Source organism: Chroicocephalus ridibundus, chromosome 7 (assembly GCF_963924245.1).
Source record: "Chroicocephalus ridibundus chromosome 7, bChrRid1.1, whole genome shotgun sequence".
In the NCBI taxonomy this organism is placed as follows: Eukaryota; Metazoa; Chordata; class Aves; order Charadriiformes; family Laridae; genus Chroicocephalus; species Chroicocephalus ridibundus.
The window spans coordinates 18,852,842-18,876,276 of record NC_086290.1 but is presented as its reverse complement, the minus strand read 5'-3'; the positions used below and the strand labels follow the sequence as shown (position 1 = coordinate 18,876,276).

Below are 23,435 nucleotides of genomic sequence, written 5' to 3'. Positions count from 1 at the left end.
CTGTCCGTTCCCCTGGTTCCTGAAGATTTCAGTAGCTCTGTTCAGTGATATAGAAATTCTCACGTTAATGTTTTAAGAGATTTAAGCTGACTTTTCCAATATAGATTTTAAATCTTGCTGGTGAAAAATGGTAACTAACAGTCTGTTGTAACAATATACAGCAAGTTAAGGCTGCAGGGAAGCTCAGTGCATATCACTGAAATTGCAGTAGGAACATAAGCAGACAAAATGCAGAAATCTAACTGGAATTTAACCAAAAGATTGACAGCATCTCTGGCTCTTTGCCAAAAAAACCCCACCACACCATGGGATTTAAACTAACTGGAGCAACAAGTTTATGTATCATCTAGAAGGTGGCAAGGCCAGCTTTGATGGCACGCATGGTATGGGTATGTAACTTTGTCTATATTGCACCCTGCGGTGTGGTGGTGTTGCTGACCTGGGCTGTCATGGGTATGGGAAGCTAGTTTTGCCTTGGCAGCACAAAACTTGATATGAGCTAATTCACTCTGTTTCATGTCAAGATTTAACAGTCCACAGCACCACATGTTACACAGAACAATATGCTGCTTTCTTCAGCTTCTTGGCAGGTTAAATAAGCTTGCACTGATGTACAAGGCTGCTCGAGTTGTTTTTCCCGACTTAAGGACTTTGAAGCTAGTTCAGTTATATCTTTGCACAACCTTTTTGCTCTCAGTATAGACATACTGTAAGAGAATCCTATAACCTTCTGAAGAAATAATTCCATTTTCCGTTCCTCTAGAGCTTTTTTTAATTGTTGGGTTTTTTGTTTGTTTTCCTTCAACCCGACTTAGATATTGGAGAGGGATTTCTTTAGTATTTGGGGCTGTTCATTGGTGGGAAGGAAGGGGGTTGAAAAATGCAGAATGAGGTTTGCGATAACATCTACGGGAAGTAGCTTCCAAACTCCGACTGCCTTTTGGTGAGACTTGAGCATCCAACTCACAGGTTGCATTAAAAATCCAACCTATAAGGTCAGTGTCTGTAAAGACCAAGGGATATTGCTTTTCAGATGTCCTGGAATCCATTAGCTGTACATTGTTGTTCAAAATAAGAAAATAAGTTACTCCCTATATATGGAAATTGTTGCAATTGGCTCTGGGTTTACTTTAACATTTAAAGATTGCATTGTATGTCATAGAGAATGCTTTCAGGACAATTTTTTACATTCTGATTTCAGTAACAACAGTGGGGAAAACTCCCTTGATTTCAGTGAAGCTGAGTTTTCACTCACTTGCTAAATTTAACTCTTTTATGTATATACAATGAAGTAACTAATTCACCAAAAAGTGGGTTAAGTTGCAGTAGATATGCGTCTTTTAAACTAAACTCCTCTCCCAGTTTTGAGTAAGTGACATATAACTTAGAGGCTTATTGACCTCTTACTCAAACTGGACTAAGAATTTAGTTTAGAAAAATGAACAGATTATGCTTTATTTGGTGATCTCTATGAAATAAACTGATGATGTCACATTTGCTCTTAGAAGATAAGTACCAGACAGCACAAAGCAAACCACCATACTGCTTGTTAGCGATTTGGACAAAATCCTGATAACGAGCGGGCATGGAAATTGGTTTGTTCCAGTAGGGTAGGTCCCCACCAGTTCAAGGTTGAAGGACTTTAGCAGATTATCTTTTTGGGACAAAGTGAAAAACTTTGGAGCTCAAATTGTCCCACTTCACAAACAGGAAAATTGTATTAAATAAGCATGCTAGTAGCAGATGAACCGTTTGATTACAAGGTGGTTTCTGTCTTGTTAATGAACTACGTTTTATATTTCAGGTTACGGTTTTGTTGACTTTGACAGCCCAGCAGCTGCTCAGAAGGCAGTTTCTGCTTTAAAGGCCAGTGGAGTCCAAGCACAGATGGCAAAGGTGAGTTAAAAAAACCGGCTAATTCTTGCACTGGGTTGTGAAGATGAAGAAGCTTATATATTAGCAGAGCATCGGCAATGTGAATTTTCAAGTTGCAGGCCCTTTACAGAGAGCACAGTCCTCAAGCCAGAAGATCTATTAAGGTAACAGAATGAGGGCTTTTGACTGCCATATCTCAAATCATCTCAACGAATGAAATAAAGAAACATAGTATGGTAAAGTCTCTAAACTCATCTGGTTGGATTTATCAATTTATTCATGATACTGTTTTTCCATTGGCTTCATCAGAAGAAAGATTAGCAATAAATTGTAAGAACTACAGTAGGCTTAATGTTTTAAATACGTATTAATTCCTGGAACAAGTCAATAGCTGAAATAGTTTACAGCACAAAGGTATGAAAGGTTTTATACGTTGCCTGCTTGTTGTTACTGAGGTTAGCAGCCTTGCAATTTGGGGATGAATTTTTAAACACAACATGTCAAAATTTAACCTTGTGACTTTGTCTTCAGCCTTTCTAGTATATTTTCTGTTAACTTAAGTAAAATTTAAATCTTGGCATTGATGATAGATGTCTTGAAATTCTTAGCCAACTCTTTGATAACCTATTTCTGCATCAGGGCAAACCAAAGCATTAGTAAAAATAAAGAAATACGATCTTTCTTCTTTTTCTGTCGTTTGTACTGATCCTCGCCTCTGAATCAGGTTATTAGCCAAAAGTGATCTTCAGAGCCATACTCTTTCAACATAGAAGTTTCTCAAATCTGTAAAATGAGGTGGATGATACATTAGTAATGATTTTGTCATGTGTTCTTGTTAGGTGAGGTGGCCTGGTTCCAATAGAGTGCCATAAACACCACTACAAATTTATTAAATAAAGAAAATATTACCAATGTAATCTGTTCATATAATTTGTGGTACCCCTTAAAGCAATTTTTTTTTTACTTTGAAAATTATATTCTAATTAAAAGAAAAATCCAGTAATTAAATAGTAATCTCAGAGACTTTTTTTAATAAAGTAGTCTGCCACAGATCTGGCAAATCTTTTGTAGTTATCCATTAGGTACAGATTTTTTTCAGATGAGATATTTTCCACAGTTTTTCAGCTGAGGAGAACAGTTAAGCTAACAACATAAAATGTCTTTGGATGGATTCCAGGGCAACAAAATGGAAACCATATGTTTCATACTTAATGCATGTTTCATTATAGCCATGACACAAACATACATACTTACTGGAAAACACTTGTTTTTTTTTTTTCTTTTCTATCTTTTTATAAGGTTTTATATATGCTTAATAAAGACCTTTTAATCTTTAGGTTTTAGGTAATTTAAAGTATACATTAGATTTTTCAAAGCTTCTGTCTGCCATCTTACAGATAAGATATCTAGGTAGGAGGGGAGAAAAAAGAATACAAAGTCATGTAAATTCATTTTGCGGGTGAATTTTGATGTCTGATTTAATTGTCTTCTTGAGTAGATGAAGAAGCTCTAATAATTCACTACAGTAATCTAATTAATAATTTCTTAATTTTTCCCATGGTATATTTTTCTGACTCATTTCCTCTGACAGTTAGCTGCAATATCGCTAATATTTCTTTCTGTTAGCATTCATGAAAAAAATGTGCACCATAATACCTGACAGTTTTGATTGATTTTTCCGACACCATGTCAAGCCTGGTGGCTTGTGGGAAATCTGTGACTATAAAGTTTGCATTCCAGTGAAACTTGTTGTTCTGCTTCTTAACATGGAAAGAGTGTTTAAATTGTTAAAAAAACCAACCCAATGAACAGTACCACAACAGTCACAAGTGACTAAGAGTTTGAGTGCTTTGATTTTTGTCTATTTTGAGCCGTTTTTTTCTTTTCTGCGCTGTGCTGCTCTCCTTTTGTCTGAAAAATCCGATCTCTGCTTGGATGCTGGGAATTGCCAGTCACTTACAGTTGTTTTGGCAAGATTAGCAAATCAGACTCTTCGCATGCGAGACACCATAAAAGTTTACTTGCATTGTGTATTTAATATTTTATCCTTTTGCATGTTACCACCTGTGCCATGAAGTGGTCTTGCAGTGAAGATGTTTAGGCTTTAGCCTGAATGTCACAGGGAAAGATTTGGAGGACAGTTTCTCGGCTGTCTGGCTCGGATGGATTTCCTCACCAACGACTACAACTGCTTCAGTTCCAAAGAGAAATAAATGCCTCTTGGCAGGATTTGTCCGTGGGAAGGCGTTGTTAATGCGCTGTGCCCAGGGTGTCAGCCAGCAGCACGGCTCCTCAGTATTCTCGCCCTCCTCCCAGATAGGGTGGTAGTCCCTGAAGGGGAAGGAAAATGTTATTGTGTCAGTGAGTTAGAAATTACACACATCAGCAAAAATCACGTACAAATCCTAGTTTAGCAGAAGTGGTTGAGATTATACGTATTAAAACCTTTGTTGTTTGTTTTGTAGAGATAACTTCAAATATTTGACTTTGTGAGCTTTTCCTATCCACGGGGTAAGATCACGCTGTACTCAGCGGTCTGCTTCCAAGTTGACCTGACTCCAGAAAAATATCACCTTGTCCGTTGTGTTTCAGATATTGTTGAGCAGATCGGGAGGGCCTGGGGCCTGAGACATGGCTTCAGGCCACATCCTGCCAGATCTGTTCCAGGGGGTTCACCGTTTGTGGAGAAGTGGCCATGTCTTTATATCATGATGGTAGTGTTAGCGAAGGAACACGGTGTCAGACCATGGCTCAAGAAATGTTATGTCTTCAGTTATTCTGCTCTTCCTGAGAAATGAATTGGGAACGCTTGACTAAGAGCAGCTTGGGAATTGTTTTGCTTTTTGCTGATTAACAGGATCTTCCAGCCGCCGCTGAAAAGGAGATGCCTCCAACCGTTCCTTTTGGTCAGATAATGCTGCTAAGAGCTCACATAAGATGAAATTGCATTGCCAGGGGATGGGAGTAGTTTTTGGATGGAAACTTGAAATGGAGATTATGGGCTCTTGCCCCTCTCCTCTCGTCACACTGAGTATTGCCAGCATTCGCTCTTGTCAGTCATCTTCTCGGTGTGTACAAGTGGCTGTGGAAAGGAATCAGGAGATGGTGTGAGCTGTAGTGGTAGCCCTGGTACAAAACCAGTAGCTTATCTCTTACTCTAGAGATAAGGTACACAAAGAGCAGATACATGTCTCGCAAGAGTACTGTTATTTCTAAGCTAGTTCGTAACTGGCTGAGTGTCTAATTTTTATTTTAATTCATTTTAATTTCTTGAAATGTCTTTAATGTGTTTTGTTTATTGTCCTTGCTCCTAGAGGCGTACTTCAATAATAAGCCAATAATAACAAGTTCAAAAGCTCTGATTTTGCAGAGCTGTGCGTCCTTAGGTAAGATTAGTAGTAGTATTGAAAAGCTCTGCCTATTTTCTTTGCTGGAAATGTTGTTACGGTTGCTGTCAGAGTGAATTTTCTGAGAACTGTCTCTCTTCTCTTCACCCCACAGGTGAAGAGGTGAAATCGGTGAGATAACTGTAGGTTTCTATGTTGTTCAGAGCAGATAGCAAATGACTTTGTGTAGGAAGATAGATGCACAGAGAAAATCTACTGTATATTGGCATTTGGAACAGAGATATAAAACACTGAGAATCTCTAAGGGATGTTTAGAGATGGTGAGGTCTAAATGCTATGGAGATATGAGTCACCTAAATCCTCATAGGTTTTTGACCTTGAACTTAACATGAGGCATTTGGGTCAGTGTCAGACAAAATTCTGTCTCATCAAATGGTATTCAACCAAGTTCAGCTGTAGTTACTGAAGTAACTCTGTTTCAGATGATTGGAAAAGTGGCACTTCTAAGTGGAAAGTTGAATTTAATTCTTATTCTTCTGGATGTACACTAATGTGTAAATATAAAAAGTAAAAAAGAACTACTGAATAAGAATGGTTAATAAAAAACGCGGTTCTTCTCATCTTTCTATCTAGCAAACTTAAGCCAGGAGGAGACCGATTGTGTTTGTAGCCCAGATAAAGTCAGCTAGAGAATATATTGTACTGACAGCGATGTAGAGATACACAAGCCAGCTAGAATACCAGCCTGGCTGTGGCAGCTCAGAATTCGTCAAGTGCTGAACAACTTCTTCCTGGCATGGCAATGACATTTATATAGCCATATTGTCTAGCTCGTGGTAGGTTAACAGATTCCTGAGATAGTATAGTGAAAGGCTTATATCTACTAAAGCTGTTCCCACTGTTACCACTTCTTGCAAAGAGCTTGTAATGTTCTTTGAGCATTGCAGGAAGGATTAACATATGTTCTAGCATTGTCACAATTGTATTTCAGCCCTGTCCTTAAAATTAGTGTAGTGTCCTCCCTTTAAAATGATTTAACCATCTAAGTCCAAAACAATTGCTATAGACATAATGAGCCTGATTCTCCAGACTTTGTTTTTTAAGACCTTGCCTTCCTTCATGTCTTCTCTATTCTCTCTCTCTGTTAATGAGGTTTTTAGTTCTTCCATATGTGCAACTTTGCTATAAGATTGTCAAGATCATTTATAACGTAAGTGATACTCATTCTTTTCCAGTTTGTCCTTTCCTCATTTTTTTTTCTTTTGTATGGAAGCACAAACTTACCTATAGGAAACACATGCCACTTATAATAGAGCCCATGACAGTAGTCCATGGACATGGAAGATTTCTGTGGTCAAAGAAACTTGTTAATTTGAGCCAAGGAATGCTGTTCCATGTACTAATGTGCGTTTTGTGGGGAAGACTCATTATTTATCCATTCAAAGATTTCCCCATTGTTGCACATTTTTAGGATTTAGAGCTTCAGATTCATAATGTTATAATTTCCTCCTCCTTAAAATCTTCAGTTCCACTGACACAACTAAGTATGCTTCTGCTTATATTGTATTAGCTCTCACATTAACAAATCACTAAGTATTTTCAGGTATTTTAGGCTTGTGCAAAAAATTAGGGCCATCTTTGGAATTGCTTCTTATTCAAATTGTGTCAGAAGGATGCCTGTGATAACAATGCAAAGCATGTTGTACCATCATATACTGGCTCTTCCAGCATTCTTAAGGTACAATTTCCATTTTCTGTAGCGGTCTATTGGCCCTCAAAGCAACAGACCAAACTCTCTGAAACTCATTATGTGGGGGTGGTTTTTAGTTTGTGGCAAATATTAGCCTGTCTGAATTGACGTTGATCCTACAGAACCCAGAGATGACATGAATTCATAATCCTTGCATTCTTTACTAATGGTTACAAAGGCAGAAGTGTGAAGCACTTCACGTGTGCTGGTAGCTTTATCTTTCTTTCCAATTAATTTCAATGCAGGAGGGTTTTTTATATTCTAAACTTACTTTAGGTGACTTTTTCCAAGCATATTTGGAAAAGATGAACTGTCGCACTATATAAAGTGTGAACTGCATACAAGGTATGGGGTTTTGGGGAGGGAAAGGCTGCTCAGCTACATGTCCTCATCTCTGTAACAGAAATCAAGGCTTTTCCACAGCTATTAAACATAATGTATTAAAGGCAGTCTTCCTTTATGTTGCTGATGAAGAACATGGTTTTAAGTTAGCAAAAACAAGAAACAGCTAACTTTTATGACTTTTAATAATGTATTGCTTTTTGTACTTTGTCTTCACTGTGGCAACCTTCTGGAGAATTAAATCAGTTTTCATTCCTACAGAGTAAAGTAAGAAAATAAGTTTAGGTTACCATGGTAGCTAGTGCACTTAATCTAACTAGAGAAGGTAGGCATATTGCTATTTTTTTTTTATGCTGCATCTGGGCTTCTGAATGCCAAAGAACAGATGACAGGCAAACAGGAGCTAACTCAAGCAGATTTCTACAGCAGATGTTAGCAACTGTCTTGTAAGAAAAGTTTTGGGTTTTTTTTTACCTAGTTTGTAGTACTTTCTGTAGGCAATAATACTAAACCCTACTCTGTAATAGGCTATTTTAAGTAAATATTATTGATTTTCCTCCTTTTATTTGTAAAAAAGTTTTATGTGTATACATTATAAAATAAATGGAAGGTTAGCCAAATTTTGCTTACCTGGGGGCTAAATGACCATCATTTCAGGAATTGCATTTGCATTAAATAAGTCGGTTAACAACCACTTCCCTTGAGTACACAGCTTCAACCCACAAAAGTCTTATCTCAGTTGCAAAGCAGCCTGCAGCTTGTTCAGCCAAGGGCTTAGTGCTCTGTTGTGAGCCATGTGGGCTTATTCATCTTTCCATTGAAAACAGTGGCATCCACGAGCAACAGGCAGAACTCCCAGGGAGCACCTTGGTGCCCTTCTAGCAAAGGGAAAGCAAGAATGCCGAGAATGAAAAGGGATAGTCTGATTGCAAACTTGAACACAGTGCTTATTGTAGTTAAAAATTCCTTTTCGTACGGTTCTTGTTCCTCTTTGTAGTACAGATGTCCTTGTGAAAATGAATTAAAATGTTTAGCTTCTTAATCATATATAGTGTTTATGCAATTCTGGAGAACAAGTGAAGATTATGGTAGTGATTTTTCCACTGGATTGTCTTGTTAACAGTCTGTGGTCAGACAGTATTAAAACTGTGGCTAAAACAGACATATTTCAGTGAGACACAGGCCAATGGTAAATTTTAAAGTAGTTTCTATACGAAGGCAGACAAGCATTTAATCCCTTCCCTATCAGCCAGAGGATCTTCCATGCTGTGAGCAGTGCCTAGTCACATGTTTCTGAATGGCTATCTGTTCGCTCTGACCTTACACAGAGCAAGAGAAAACAGATGTCTTATCATTTTGCCAAATTTCTTGCTTGCAATTTAGGAACGGTTCCACACGCACAGGGAGGTTTTTGTTAATTTCTTTCAGATGATGGTGGAGCATTTCATATTATGGTAGGGACTCCTGATCACCACTTCTGTACAGAAATGAGAATTAGCAGTTGATTATTCCTGTCCCTTTTATGAGAAATACTGTGTCTTGTAGTCAGCTTATTAAGTTAGTGCTGTAAGTGCTTCTTAGGAATAAGAAATGGGAATGCATTAATACGCAAGGGCACTGTTCTGCATCTTTGTATTACCATGTTCTGCTAGAGAAGTTACGGGCATGCAGCTAAAGCTGTTTGATGAGTAAAGACTGATAGAAACTTGTTGACGTGAACTGCTAAAAACAAGACTTCTAGTTTTCCCTTCCTACATTAGCCCTCAAATTCCCTGACATCGCCCATAGTCTGCAAATATTGAGCACTTTCAGTGTCTTTCAGGACCTGCTAAGGCACTGTTAACTGAGGACACCCTGCATGAGATATGAAGACTCTAGAATTAAGCAGTTTTCCTAAATCGTGTAGAATTTAAAAAAAAAAAAAAAAAGTTCCAATGGTTCAGTTGTTTATAGCTTGCTACCCTAAGTAGGAACCTTTCCGCTGACTCTAGTAATTCTTTTTAATCATTCCCATAAAATAGCACAAATAATTTAAAGAGACTTAAGATTTCTAAGGTGAAAGCGGTTTATATGATTTAATGGATTTTAAGCACAGGAAAACCCCCTACCTTTGAAAGTGCTTAGAATGATTACAGTGTATAGGCAAGGTTTGAGCTGAGTTATGTTTGCAGGTATTTTTGACAGTTTCACTTTTTTGCTGAATTCCAGAATAAAAGTTAGAAACTTAGATATCAAAGGAATTCTTTTTGTCGTCTGAAACAGAACTATAATGCTATACAAATACTATACAAAATTATAATAACCATGTGAATTAAGCTATGGTGAGGCACGTTTTGGGTAATGAAGGAAGTCACAGAACTTAATGTATTAAACTGCTGTTTGCCAGAGAGACAGAGGGACGAGTTAAAGAGTTTGTTTCGCCTAACTTCCTGGATTTTTAACTGTTTAACCATTTTCCATGCCAAAACCTTGTATAAAAGCAAACATCTGTTTGTACGATGCCTTTTGTGTAAGACAGGATAAAGATGGATGGGGAGACCTAGTTGTGGTTGCCATTTGGAAGTCAGCTTGGAAATCCAGCGTGTTCTGTGGGGAAGGAAATGACTTGCTGCTTATGATCTCCCAAAATGCACCCAATAGCTCTTGGTTTTTTTTTTTTTTTTCTTGCAAAGTGAAGAAGTAGATTAAACTAATCTGTCCTGACTGAGTTGGACTTGGTGATCGTTATGGGTCCCTTCCAACTTGAGATTTCTTATGATCCTATGATTTGTCCTGGTAGCTCAACTGCTGCCGCTCCCCAGGGCGGCTGTGGGTTTGCACCTGCCCTGCAGATACAGTCTTGGTGCGCTGTGGAATGTGTTTGTTGGCATTGCAGCCGTTTTGCTCTGGGAGAACTGCAGATGAATGAAATTTCAACTTGTATTCCGGGATTTCAGTGTGACATCCTCATGCATTGGCCGCGTTTTTGCTCTTCCTCTCCCACGTTTGCCGACTTTACCAGTTCTAGCTATGGACATATGTAGAAGTATCTTCAAACGCCCCTTTTTCCACTGTGGTTAGTATGTCCTGCCAAAGGATCAAAAGCAGAAATAACTGAATCCCTGGGAGTATTCAGGCTCTAATAGGCTGACATAGAGAAAGGGTGGAAAGCAGAAGTTGGTCCTTTCCAGTCGCCCATCCAGCACGCATCTGACCAATACCCAGTCTAGTTGCTAATAGAAAATACGGATTGTTTCATGGACTGCAAGTCAAATTTTTCCATTCCAAATTACTTTCTGTTCAGTGAAAGCAATTTCCTTAGCACAATTTCCTCAGATGCACTTTTTTTTTTTTCTCCATTCCTAAGGGATTTGCAATGTGGGTTAGTGGTGAAGTCGCTAATACTCTCTCAAAGTTGAGCATTCCCTTTTCTAACAATGCTGTTACGTGATTTTATGGCATGAAGTTTTCTCTGCTAGGTGGATAGGTACAAGAATTGAGCTTCACAGCAAGTATGGGGAAAGATCTTCATGTGTTACGGTGAATTGCGGTTGGTTTTTGTGTCCCTTTTGGCAAGGAAGGCTCATGATCTCTCACCCTGAATACGCGGCCTGTATAATGCCAAAGTGTGGTAACCCCCTAGGCTGGAAAAGGAGCCCGAGAGAAGGGGAATGTGATCTCCCCAGTTACCTGAATGAACCAGATTGCTCTGACATTCTGCAGTTGACTGAATTTCTTTCTCTATGAGGTGTTACTGAATGTAAGCATTCCTTTTTTGCATGTAAACTACATTTTTATTAGTGTGAACGAAATGGGGCCTTTTTTTATCTTTCCAAATGTTGTCATTTTTAATGAGAAAATTTTTATATAATTCAGATTTTATGTTATTGTAGAATAAAAACATTAACAAATGAGATGAAAATATGCAAAGGGTTGGTTTCCAGCTTTTGTACTATTTTAGGTTTTTTGGTGAAGTTTTAGGAAGTTTGTGCGCATTATATTTTATATCTTATAATAAAAAGTGAAGAAAATCCCATTTTTATCTTTCAAATACTATTCTGAGTTACAGGAAATAAGCTACAAATGCAATTGGGTGATCCTGGTGGCTAAAAGCTCCTATAAAGCTTTTGCTAATAGTGTTCATTAAAGAAGGAAGTAAGCCTACATATATCAAGGTACAAAACCAAATTGATTAATACAATCTAAGTAAAAAACTAATTCTAAAAACATGAAAGGTGGCTTCATTTCACATTCCTACCTGAGAAAATTTGAACTGCATGTCAAAGATGTAACTAGCGTAACAGAGGTTTTCCCATCATAGTTGAAAACTGCCCAGGAATCGATATTAGTGTCAGCTCTGGCCTCTCAGTGAATCCATTTTCTTGTCTTCTCTTTCTGCTGATTTTTCCTAATACGAAAGAGAAATCGGATGTTCTAAGATAATTTAAATCACAAACTTCTATGTGCGATTCAGTGTTTTGGGTGGATGCATATTCCCACTAGGGTAGCGCGAGGCAAAACATACATGGTAGTCCAATGCCATGTGCAATGGACTGTAAAAGGGACTGGCTAGGATAACACCTGGGCACTTGGAAAAGTTTGCGTTTTGTAAGGTACGTGGGATTTCAGTGTGGCTAGGAATTGCAATCATACCAGTGGCATAGCGGGCAGATCAGGAGGATGTAATGGGAACACATTTCCCTTTTATAGGTCCTTTGGTGCTGAAGTTTCGTAAAATCCTTTACAGAAAACTTGAAAGCCCTTTCTAAATGAATGTGAGATTTGGGGTGAAACGCAAATAGTGAAGGTCAATAAGCACAGAATTTGCTTCTCCATTTTTAAGTTTCATTAGTTTTTGGAACATGAGAATTTGTTTCTGTGCCTAAAAGGCACGACCGCCCCTGGCCCCCACTCCTTTTCTTTCTTTGTGCTAGGGAAAACCAACCCCAACTGAGAGGTGGTAACCAGGATAGCAAATTGTTAAATTATGCAATATGCTACGAAGGGTACCGAGATGTTATTAATATAAGGGCAGCCTAAGGACAACATGATGTCTAATCTGTATAAGAAGGTATCACCACCCATACAAGTACAATCACTTTAATAAATGCTTTAATTCCAGTAGGGAAGAGTTGTGGGTTTGTTTTTTTGTTTTCTGCTTTGATTCAGGCTTCTCTGTAAGTCCGTTAGCCCTCTGGTACAGAATGAAAATATGCTAAGGGCTGTGCCAACAAAACCGTAGTTGTTTCAGATCATATAATTCTTAATGCCAAAAAAAGTTCTGCTGGAATATAATGCGTCCTGCACAGACTGAGATCTATACAGGATCCACAATGACAACATCAAGGTTTTGCACAACTGTAAGGGCCAAGTCATCTAGATTTGTGTAGATTAAGAATGTATGTCATCACAGAGCATGGCCAGCAATTAGCAGCATGAGAGGGATGCAAGAGATGCTCGAGAACCACAGCTGGAGAATCTGTAAACACTGGAAATGATCCATTTCAACAAAAATATTTCTTTGAGCTGGAATTTCGTAGTACATACATAGATCACACAAAGTAGGTAGCCTAAGGTCAGGAGAAGGGCAAAGCCGTGACTACCTTTGTCTCTTCCTAACCCCTCATCTCCTGGCTGCCCTCCTCTGTCGTTTTGTCTGTTTCTAGAGAAAGTTTTTGGAAGACTTTTGTATCGTCTGAATGCATAATGTAAAAGTTTGATGAAAACTCAAAAACATTCATGTGTGGGAGAAGACCACTGTCCCACTCACTTCTGTGTGTATCAGCCCATATTTGTGGTAATATTTTGGCAAAGTGCATACTCTTAAATGCATTCTCTCCTTTTATCCCCTGTATTACTTTCAAATTGTCATTCCAATCTTTTACCTTTTTAATTTACACCTGACTTTTTCTAGCCCTTTCCACCAGTCTTGTATTTCCTTGTTTGCTAATTTCTTTCCTTTTCTTGTTTTTGCCTTTTTTTTTTTTTTCTTTCGGGGAAAATCTGAAACATGGAGTTGTAATACGGACTATAAACCAGTCAATTATTCACCTTTATCTCCACTTAAAAATGTCATTGTCAGCAGTAATAGGAGGAGGGGAGCTTTTCTCAGGAATGCTGTATACAGGGATAGAAGATGGAGGTCACTCATACCAGGGAAGAGCAGCCTGTAGAAAGGGGCCTGAGAAGTGAAAATCCGTACCAGTAGTTATGTGCAATCGTTGTTGTATTTTATATTCAAAATGTCTTTTCCTTGCAAATATAATAACAGATGGTTTTAATTCTTTTTCAGCAACAAGAACAAGATCCAACTAACTTATACATTTCCAATTTGCCGCTTTCAATGGATGAGCAGGAGCTCGAGAACATGCTGAAACCGTTTGGGCAGGTTATCTCTACGAGGATACTGCGGGACTCCAGTGGGACAAGCCGTGGAGTTGGCTTTGCAAGGTACTTCAGTGGTGTTAGCCACGTTGGCAGCTTTTTTCCTTTTTGTAATTAAAAAGCCAGAAATAGGAGGAAAAGGCAGAAATTATTGAAAATGACCAAGCTTTTAAAGACAAGGGAGATTTAGATGGAGATACCAGCAGGGTTTTGTTAGTTCTTCCTTTGGTAAAGCAAATATGGCTGCGTCTCATCTTGCTTAGATGGCTAAATCTGAATCTATTGCTCCTATTGGACAATTATCTAGAAAAAGAGTTCACTCTCCATCGCTTCTTCCTCTTCTCTGTACTTCTCCTTTATCCCTCAACCAGTAAGCAGGAGTTATGCAGTGCTTCACAGAAACTTCTGTGACATTTCTGGCTTTCAAGGCTTTAATTTGAGACAGGAGACTATAAGGAAGAACTTCTCCTCCCCCATTTTTTTTTTCTTTCTTTTGCTTCATTAGTTGCTCTGAGAAAATCAGCTCATCATTGCCCTTTGAATGTCAGCCCTTTGAATTTTCTGGCTCATTAACATGTTGTCATCTGGGAAAGAAAATATTTTTATTCACTTACAGTAAATCTCACCTTAAAATATTTGACAGGTCAGTCAAATATCTCTCCCAAATCAACAAGAACAAATATTTTCCATAGTTAATAGATACCTCCCAAATATTCTGTCCATGTGAGTTTACTTTTTCTCTAGTTAATTGTTAGTTGTTCTGGGGTCTCTTCATCAAAGCCTTTTCTGTCCCTTTCTAATATTTTTCTCTCATTTAAAATGAGTATGGCAGTCAAAATTTGGAGGCTTTGGAGGCAAAATTGGAGATTTCTGTCATCAAAAGTAGAAGCATGCTTTGAGCAAAGAATTGGGATTCTCAAAATATGTTGTAAAAAATCTGTCAACAGTCAAATTTCAGTAATTCAGATGTTCAGCCAGTATTACAATAGCTCTGTATTTGAACAAATAGCAGAACCTAAAATTAGTGCAGAGAAAAGAACTGAACAAATTATATCTCCTGATGAAGCCAAAATTTTTAGGGATTGGTTTCCCTGTGAGTTGGCTGTGGGTAGTTCACAGGACTGTGATTATTTTATTTTTTAAATCCCCTCCCCAATTTATTTGCTTGTCAGACTGTCCAGTTTCAAGAAGATAAAACAAAGGAATGAAATTAGAAACAATTAGAAACAAATGATATTCATTTATTTAAGAGTACAAAACCAGCAAGCTTGATTTCTACCAAAATTTCTTGCTGTCCCCTTTAAATAAATCAATAAGTATTTTTAATATTTTTGCAGTAAATTTAATTGGGCATTTTATTTCATTCATACACTTGTTTTTTTTTTTTCATATAAGCATATGCATAAATATTTGAGAGTAAACTCCATGCAAGTGTACACAGGATGTGTGTAGTGTTTTTGGATGATGTAGGAAGCAATATACATCCAAAAGTAATATTTACTAATTTTGAACAATACTGATACATGCGTAAATGCAACTTTCACTTTTTGATGCTATGAAGGGCAGAATCCTGTAACACCCAAGCTAAAATTCCCTAGGCATTATAAATTTATTCAGTCTTTTCTCCCTAAACTTGCCTACCAACTCTACCTTGAATCAGTGGTATTTTAGGAGTGCTTTTATTCTAATATAGCCGGAAGAGTTTTAGAATTGTATGTGAAAGTCCTGAAGACTTGTGTGTATCCAAAATCTTTCTTGTATTGAAGACACTAAAAGAGATTAGTTTTAAAGTATTTTCTCAACAGGTTCTGTATTATACATTATATGTTTTCTATATACATAAATGTGAAGTTATTTTTATATGCATGTTTTTTTGTTCACATACATACATTATACATAATTTATAGAATAAGCTGTTGTTGTCATATCTAATCAGAATTTCTCCCCTTCTGCAAGGTAGGTATTGGAACATTTTTGAATAAATATTGGTTAAAATTGTCCGAGAAACATGTAGACATTAAATAAAGATTTTAGTTTCTTGCCTTTGGGAGCATTTTATTAGGTTAACAAGGGCTAATATATTTTTTCAAGTCCAGACTTGAGTCTGAAACTGAATTATATTGTTTGTTTCATGTGAGAAAAAAAAAAAAAAGATTTCTTTGATGCAGATCCAACAATCCAGAACTTCTGAAAATTCTCTAGAAGGTATTTTTGAAACCATGAAGAAAACTTCTTGTTAAGTCTGGCGTTTTGATGATTTTGCTTGTTGTCTATAACTGTTTCATCAGCCTGTGCAGAAAGGCTAGCAGAATTAAAAAGGTGCCAAGACTTAGTAATTTTTAGTACTGCTTCTTTGCTGCTGAGGCCGTTGGCCTGATTTGTGGCTCTGAATTACAGAACTTAGTGAACAAACAAAAAAGAAAATCTCTCTTCAACGTTATCCAAATACCATCTTGCAGACAACCGCTAAATATATTCTTCTTTTAAAATAGTTTTTGTTGTACTTGCACGTCTCGCTCATCCGTTGCAACTTAGTTCAAGCTGGCAGTCAGGACCGACACATCTGCATTGCAACGTAAGGATGTAGCTGCAACCTCCGGAGCCACTCCCAGGCTAGCGCTAGCTCACCAGTAGTCCACCCAGTCTGTTAAGTCTAGTTTTAACAACGTAAGTGCACAAACCTGTTCAGGATGCTGGATAAATTCTCAGTAGCCGTCACAGCTATTCTGTTATTAGTTCCTGTTTGGAAGGTAACCTGGAGACAATTAAATGAGAGACAGGTACATCATTTAGTTGGGGTGATAGGCATAAGCTAGAAACTGCAAAGGCAGTTTGGGTCACGCGGTCAGGCATGTTTATGTATGAGTTTATTACTCTTAAACTGTACAGACACTTCATAATCCTCTATCAAAAGTGGCATTGACATTTGTTACGTCGGTCGTGGACGCTAAGGATTCAGTTACGAATGATTGCGGATCAGTCCTTCTGCTCCCTTCAAGACAGCAGGGGCACTTTGTACTATAGCTGTCCAAGTTACGTTCTGTAAATAAGGGTATTGTATTTGCAGTTTGGCACTGCTTTGGCCTCAGATGTTAACTGAGTTTAGTTTTACCTTTCTGAAGTGTGTGTTCTTGGAAAACATCCTCTCTATCGCTCACACTCGGGAAAGCAACCCGCAAAAGTGAAGCGAGAAAAAGCAAGAAATATGCTTTAAAAAATCACAAACATGGGAATCTGGATGAGTGTTTAATTTATGTAAATTATTCTTTATTTTCTTAGAATGGAGTCAACAGAAAAATGTGAAGCAGTGATTGCTCATTTTAATGGAAAATTCATAAAGACACCAGCAGGAGTTTCTGGTATGTTGCATATATTTCTAACAACATGTATGAATGGGTTACTGCTTACGTAGTGGAAGCCGATTGCTGTATCTGGCTTCTCATTCAGAGGCAGGCTTATTAAAATTAAACTGTGTCTTGCTGGATGACTGTAATACTTGCTCACTTGGAACACAGTATATCACTTTTCTACTGTCAACCTTTTCTAGGAATCTAGTAGTGTTCTTTCCTAGCAGATAGACAAGCAGCTAAGATGCCTTAAGCCAGCTCTGCGCAAATTTACATCCCACATAATCCCAGTTGAAGTCAGGAGACAAGTATGTTGTATGTGTGTCAGAACAGAATTTGGCTGATTGTCCGTGGACAATTTTTTTTGAGAGAGGCAAAAAATGGATTACTTTTGCCATCTGTTGATGATTTTTTTTTAAGTAATTTTCAAAAAAAGATTTGATTAGAAAAAAATAGATTCTGCAGCAGTGCCTTAGTGCCAGGCACTTTCTTTCACCAGGGAGCTGTGAATCTCAAGTCAAAGTAGGCTTTGAGGTTCTTCAGGAAGGTGGAAGGAGGTCGGTGAAGAATGCTACTTCAGGAAATACTGTGCAAGGCAAAATGCAGAGAAGCTGCATAGTGCAACTTCATTGTCACGCCTAGTTCCTCAGCAGTTTGCCTGCTTTGTCAGCACTGTTCTGAGAGAGAAGATGTATATTCCATAAACATTTAAAAATGAGGAAAGGAAATTCAGAGCAGCAGAGCTAAATAGAAAGAAAAGAGGACAATAAAGGAGGAAAGAATACATGCCTGACATTCTAGGCAGCTTTCGCTAACCATTTTATTGAGAATCCCAAGTCGTAATTTTTATAAATTACGTTGTTGATGTGGTTGCTGAAGCCACCTTTTTCCCCGCTGTTGAAATGTTCTCCGCAGCCAGACCCTGACACTGAGGAGGAGGAAAGCAGCCCTCAGCAGGCAGACAAGAATGTGGCTTGTTTAGTAAAGCTACATACATCCCTCATCCCTGAAAGATTACACCAGTTTGAGGCAGTCTGTGCTGCGGTAGGGATGGAAAGCTGCTTCAGAGCACAGGAAACCACTCCCTTCACCAAAGCTAATCTAATGCAGGGGTTTGACTTCCCTGGCTTGGCTTTTGCAGACTCTTTGCATTGGGATTGATTGCCGAGATTATTTAGTTAAAGCTTTGTTATACGTAGAGGCTGTAACATTTATTTTTTCTATTTCATATATTTAGCAATCTGTGTTTTATGAGATGGAAAATCCCTTTAGGGGTGAGGAGATCATGGAATGATTTTCTCTGAGTGCTGGCTGTGCTCTGATCCACCCTCCGTGATTAGTTTTATAGAGCTGCTATGGCTTGGACATAATTAAGAGTAAAAAGGATGGAGAAACCAAGAGTTCAAATTAACATATAGGGTTTTCTATTAAATTATAGCCAGTAAAAAAACTATAACAGAACCCCCTATTAGTGCTTTTTAGTTTGCTTGTTTTTATTTTCACTTGTGGTATTCTCTTCTCAGTGAATGAGCCGTCAAGCATGTTGTTGCTGATCATGCTCTGCCTCTGGTGGGCTGTTGCTGAAACCAGAGTTGCACCTTTATATGATCAGGTTCAACCAGGTAGAAATAAAAAGCTGCTGAACAGAAGTGTAAGAACAATTTCTGCAGTGTGGAGGAAAAAATTTACCAGAAAAGTGTGATTAATTAGGGTCAGGAAAATTGCATGGAATTCGTGAATGTCAGAAAGTGGGAGCTCAAGAGGGGTCTCAAGATGTAATCCACCGCCCGGGCTGTAACTTCTAATGCTTACTTGGCAAAGTAGTCGTCTAGGCTCTCTGTCTAAAATGGGTAATGAAGCACACACCTCCAGAGACTGATGTATCTTTGCTGTCAGCTGTCCTTGCGGTTACAAAGAGTGTCTAGATGAGTCGCTCGGAAATAGATAACTCTGAATGTCTCAAAGTCAGTTAAGTGAGATGAGTCACACCCTCCATGATGCTGGAAAACGCGACAGATCAGTAGGTGCATAAGGGAGTTGTGAGAACCGTGTTTATTAAAGACCCTCAATCTTGTTGTATAAGGTACAGCGCCAACTCTACTTTTCCATGCTGGTGCTGTGAAGTTGTATTGCTCCTTGGAAAGGTTTTTATGGAGTTCAAATTCTTCCTAGAGTTCCTCACCACGTAGCAAGCATGTGTCTGATAATGCAGTCTTATTAGAGGATGCAGCTTATGCCTCAGAATACGCTGCAGCCTGCCAAAACGTGGGGCAGAGTCATGGGGCAACTGTGGTCTTAGATGATGTGCAGAGAAGAGTGGATGTAGTGGGAAAGCTCTTGGACAAACAAAGATTAGGAAAATGTTTTGAAATAGACTAGCATCCTTCAGGGTTATAGAGGAGCAAGTTCAAATACATGCAAAATAAAATCGTAGAACTGGAACTATGTTTAAATTAAAACATTGTGTCCTAGAAACTTGGCTAAAATCAGCGAAGGGAGCTGGCTATAAAAACACTGTTATCAGGATGAGGAGGGTAGGAGAGATGGGCCTGTAATGAAATAGGTGTGGGAGGAAGAACATCTGTTCAACAAAAACATGCTTTCATAATGCAGCTTTGTTATTTTAACTAAGTTTGGGTTTACATGGAAGAATGGGTTAAACACAGTTATAGGAAGCATAGGTGAAACCTCCTCTGGAGCATGAGAAGACAGAACAGAAAACCCTCTGTGAGCCTGAGAGGGCCGAGGGTAGCACAGGACAGTCGCAAAAGCCTTGAATTGAGTGAGTGACTGGGCATTGATGATGCAGAGCAAGCTGAACCCCAATGTAACAAGCTATTCAGGCTTTATTTCCCTGCTCCATATTAGCTTAGTGAAACATATTCAATATTTAGTGTGTCCTTGTTTGTCTTCAGTCAGGAAGAAGGAAGGTTAGCTCAGAGAGCAATTTCAACTGCACTGCAAGTTGGTATAATCCTAAAACTCCTAGGAGGGGTGTATTAGTTTCACCATTTGCTCTGAATGGGGTTTGTACTTTTCTGGTGTAAGTTATTGTAATAGTTTGTTCTGTTTTATGGACTATGACTTTCTGTCCATTTCTCTCAGGACTTTTGATTTTTGTATTCCTTCTTTTCTCAACTGTGTGTTTATTGCGTGATTGCTATAATCTTGACATAACTTTTGCAGCTGGTTCTACTTTTTTCTTTAAAGAATTATTGCTTTCAGTGAATAATGTGATATTTAAAGCTTTTCTATTCTCCTGTGAAACATGAACCTCATGACACGAGTTGGAGGAAGCAGAGACTGGACTAGTAGAAAGAGCCAGGACTCAGAAGATGAGCAGTGAGGACAGAGCAGGATACTCAGCCTCCCTCCCCTTGAGATGATACTTAATGTTCGTTGTCTTTTTTTTTTTTTTTCTTGTGTGGGACCCACAACAATTGCAGAAATGATCTGCTGGGCAAAATCATGAAAGGCATCTCCTCCCTGTCACAGCAGTGTGTAGCCGCATGAGGATACGTGACAATAATTATATAAGTAATTACATAAAACAGTTGTGATTGTAGCCTATGTAAAGTATGTCTAAGCCTGACTGTATTTGTGTCTCTTACATTTAAAATGAAAAGTATAGAAGTTAAAAAGTTACACAAGTTTTATGACTGTTGTATAGGCTTTATGGATTCGTTAATACTTCTTTCACTGAAAAATAACTTTGGTGATTTTTGTTTTAATGGGTGTAAGGTAGAGAGCATTTTTGCTGAACAGCCCATACTGTTTTTGCTTCAGGATGGTGGGTAATGGTGATGACTCAAAAATCATAAGTTATCCGTGACCCACTCTCCTCTTCCCACTTACAGTAAAGATAATGGTTACTCAGGTTCTGTTTTAGGGAGGAAATTGAGGACAAGTGGGAGAGCCCTGCTCCTGCCTGTGCTCTTGACTGTAGACTAGGAAGAGGTCCACCGGGCGTGGTAGACGCTACTGTTTGAAATGGTTCTGATCTTGGACATCTTTCGAGTGCACCAGAGGAGTGAAAATGGAGCCTTGAAATAGTTATCTTGTGGCAGTCATTTTTTGAGCTTTTCCTATTTGCTTACCTTTACAAAGTATCCAGCACTGCAGACCTCTAGATGGTAAATTAAAGCCACTTGACCACAAACTTGCATTTCTTAGTTACCTTTCACAGATCCTTTAGAAATAATCCATGAACCGCAGTCTGAAAACTACTGCTGAAGGGTATCAAGAGGTCAGAGTACTGATGTTACTCCTGATTGTCACACTGAAGGGAGAGGAACCAAGACTTTATCCATTAGATCAAAGATTAGAAGCTTTTACTGCTCTAATTCTCATAGTTTGTAATTGCTGCCTAGTTTTAACTAGTAATATTGGAATAGAAAAGAAAAAATACCACTTAAAACCACTCAAAATACACTCCTGTGTATTATTAAACCATGTATAAATTATTAAAGAAATGTAACTCTGAGCACTGCATTTAAGTGAAGATTAGAATGGTGAGGAGTATATATTTCATTTCATTTTATTAAACATATAAAGCTACTGATATTTGAGATCTTGGGTTGCACAACTTTTTTAATTCTCACAGCTTTTGGCAGAAGTTTCTAGTTGTACATTAAAGTGATGTTTTAATGCTAGAATTCATTAGTCCCATCTGCTTCGCCACTAGAAAATAAGCAATGAAAGTCACTAAAAGATGCAGTTTAACTGAAAACCAATTAAAATAATAGTATTTTAAAACTGTTTTGTTGTACTTTTTAGTATCCGAAAGCAGCATTTTTTGAAAAGCTGATAAAATTAGCCATGTAAAGTCAAGGATGTAAACACAAAGTCTAACATAAGAACATCAATTTTGTTCTTGCATTTATAGTATCACCTGGTACGCGTTTGGGTAGACACTGAACAAATGGAGAGTGAATGCTAATGTACACGTGTGCACATTATGTGTATGACAGGGAAGTATTTACTCTCTGGGCTAATATTGCATTCACGTCTGTCTTCTGTAAAAACATTAGCCCTAGAGGAGGGTGATTCAGGGCAGGAGGAGATGGTCAGCACTTTCCACAGCTAGGTTTTAAAGCACTGACCTGCTTTAAAGCAGAGGAAAGATCATGGTTACAGAACGCCTCCATAGCAGCAGCTCAGCAGACACCTACAAACCACTGAAAGTGCCTGTTGGCTTTCACTTAGTGTCAGTAGAGTGGGCATTTTAAACACGGTGTCTTAGCTGCAGAAGCATAAATCCACTGTAAGTCATAGCCTTTTACATCAGCTATCTCTCAGATGTGAATGCAACTCCGAATATTTAGACTATGCCTCTCTGTCTTGCACGTACAGACGAGTCACTGAATGATTAATGATCCCCTTCATCACTGGGCCTGAGCGCTTCCCAACAATTAAACAATAAAAATGACTCTCCCTTCCTTCCTGGACCACAAAAAAAGATTGCTTGACTGGTCTGTAGGGCTTGTTGGAGTTTTTTATTTATATATATATATCTATCTATCTCTATTATATACATGTTTGTATGTGTGAGTATCTTACTTGTGAAAAATATGAGGAAAGGTAAACTGAAGAAATAAATTTCAGATTTAATTTTGAAGAGAATAGGGGCTATGTTCACTCTTCGGTGGAAAGGGGATCAATAGATCATACTTGGCTCCCGTGAAGGTTTATCTCCTTCTCGTGACCCTCCCTCTGATGACCGTCAGTCTTTGTGTTCTTTAAGCAATGAACACAGTAGTACCCAAGTCACATGTATGGAAAAGCAGCCAAAACTTGAAGTTAGGCTTTAAATTGCGGCAGTAACCACTATAAGCATTCATATCTTGAACTGGAATCAGGAAAGGCAAACGTTATAGAGCCTTCTCGCAGCAGCTGGTGGTATTAAATACCAGCCTGCTTCATTTTTTTTAACATGAGTTGGAGCTTTCACCGCATTTGGCTTCATTTATGGACACAGAGAGGAGCAAGAGAAGCTAGATGGTCAGAAAAACAAGGGTTCCCATGACCAGATCTGTATTCAGTAAGATGGAGCACCAACTTTGGGCAAATCACAAATTAATGCCTTTTATTTTTTTTTCATTGCTGCCGGTTTTGGATATTACATATGCAAAATGCAATATGTGTGGATAACTCTAGTTCCGTTTTTTCTTCCTCTTTAAAATTGTCAGGAGAGTGTTTCCAATGCACTACAGAAGATACTTCATCATTTAAAATTTAGCTGTTTTCAGTTATCTACTGAAAAAAAATTATCATTCTTAAAGTAGATTTTAATGAACATTTTATTCAAACAGCTGAACAGTTTACTCTGACTTTTTAAAAAAAAATTATCCTGAGACAGTGATGGTAAATGTAAGCACAAATAGCGTTTCAGAAAAGTTTTGTACAATTCAC

The 23,435-nt window shown here is 38.2% G+C and overlaps 1 protein-coding gene across 5 annotated transcripts in view; it reads left to right on the top strand.

Moving 5' to 3' along the window:
• The window catches only part of RBMS1 (RNA binding motif single stranded interacting protein 1), a 149,484-nt gene that overhangs the window by 109,419 nt on the left and 16,630 nt on the right, over positions 1-23,435 (top strand). For all 5 annotated transcript variants that reach the window (XM_063340626.1, XM_063340625.1, XM_063340627.1 and 2 more), the window contains exons 4-6: positions 1,805-1,896; positions 13,586-13,743; positions 16,957-17,036. In XM_063340626.1, the coding sequence (XP_063196696.1) occupies positions 1,805-1,896; positions 13,586-13,743; positions 16,957-17,036 (330 nt within the window). The remainder of the gene's footprint in view (positions 1-1,804; positions 1,897-13,585; positions 13,744-16,956; positions 17,037-23,435) is intronic.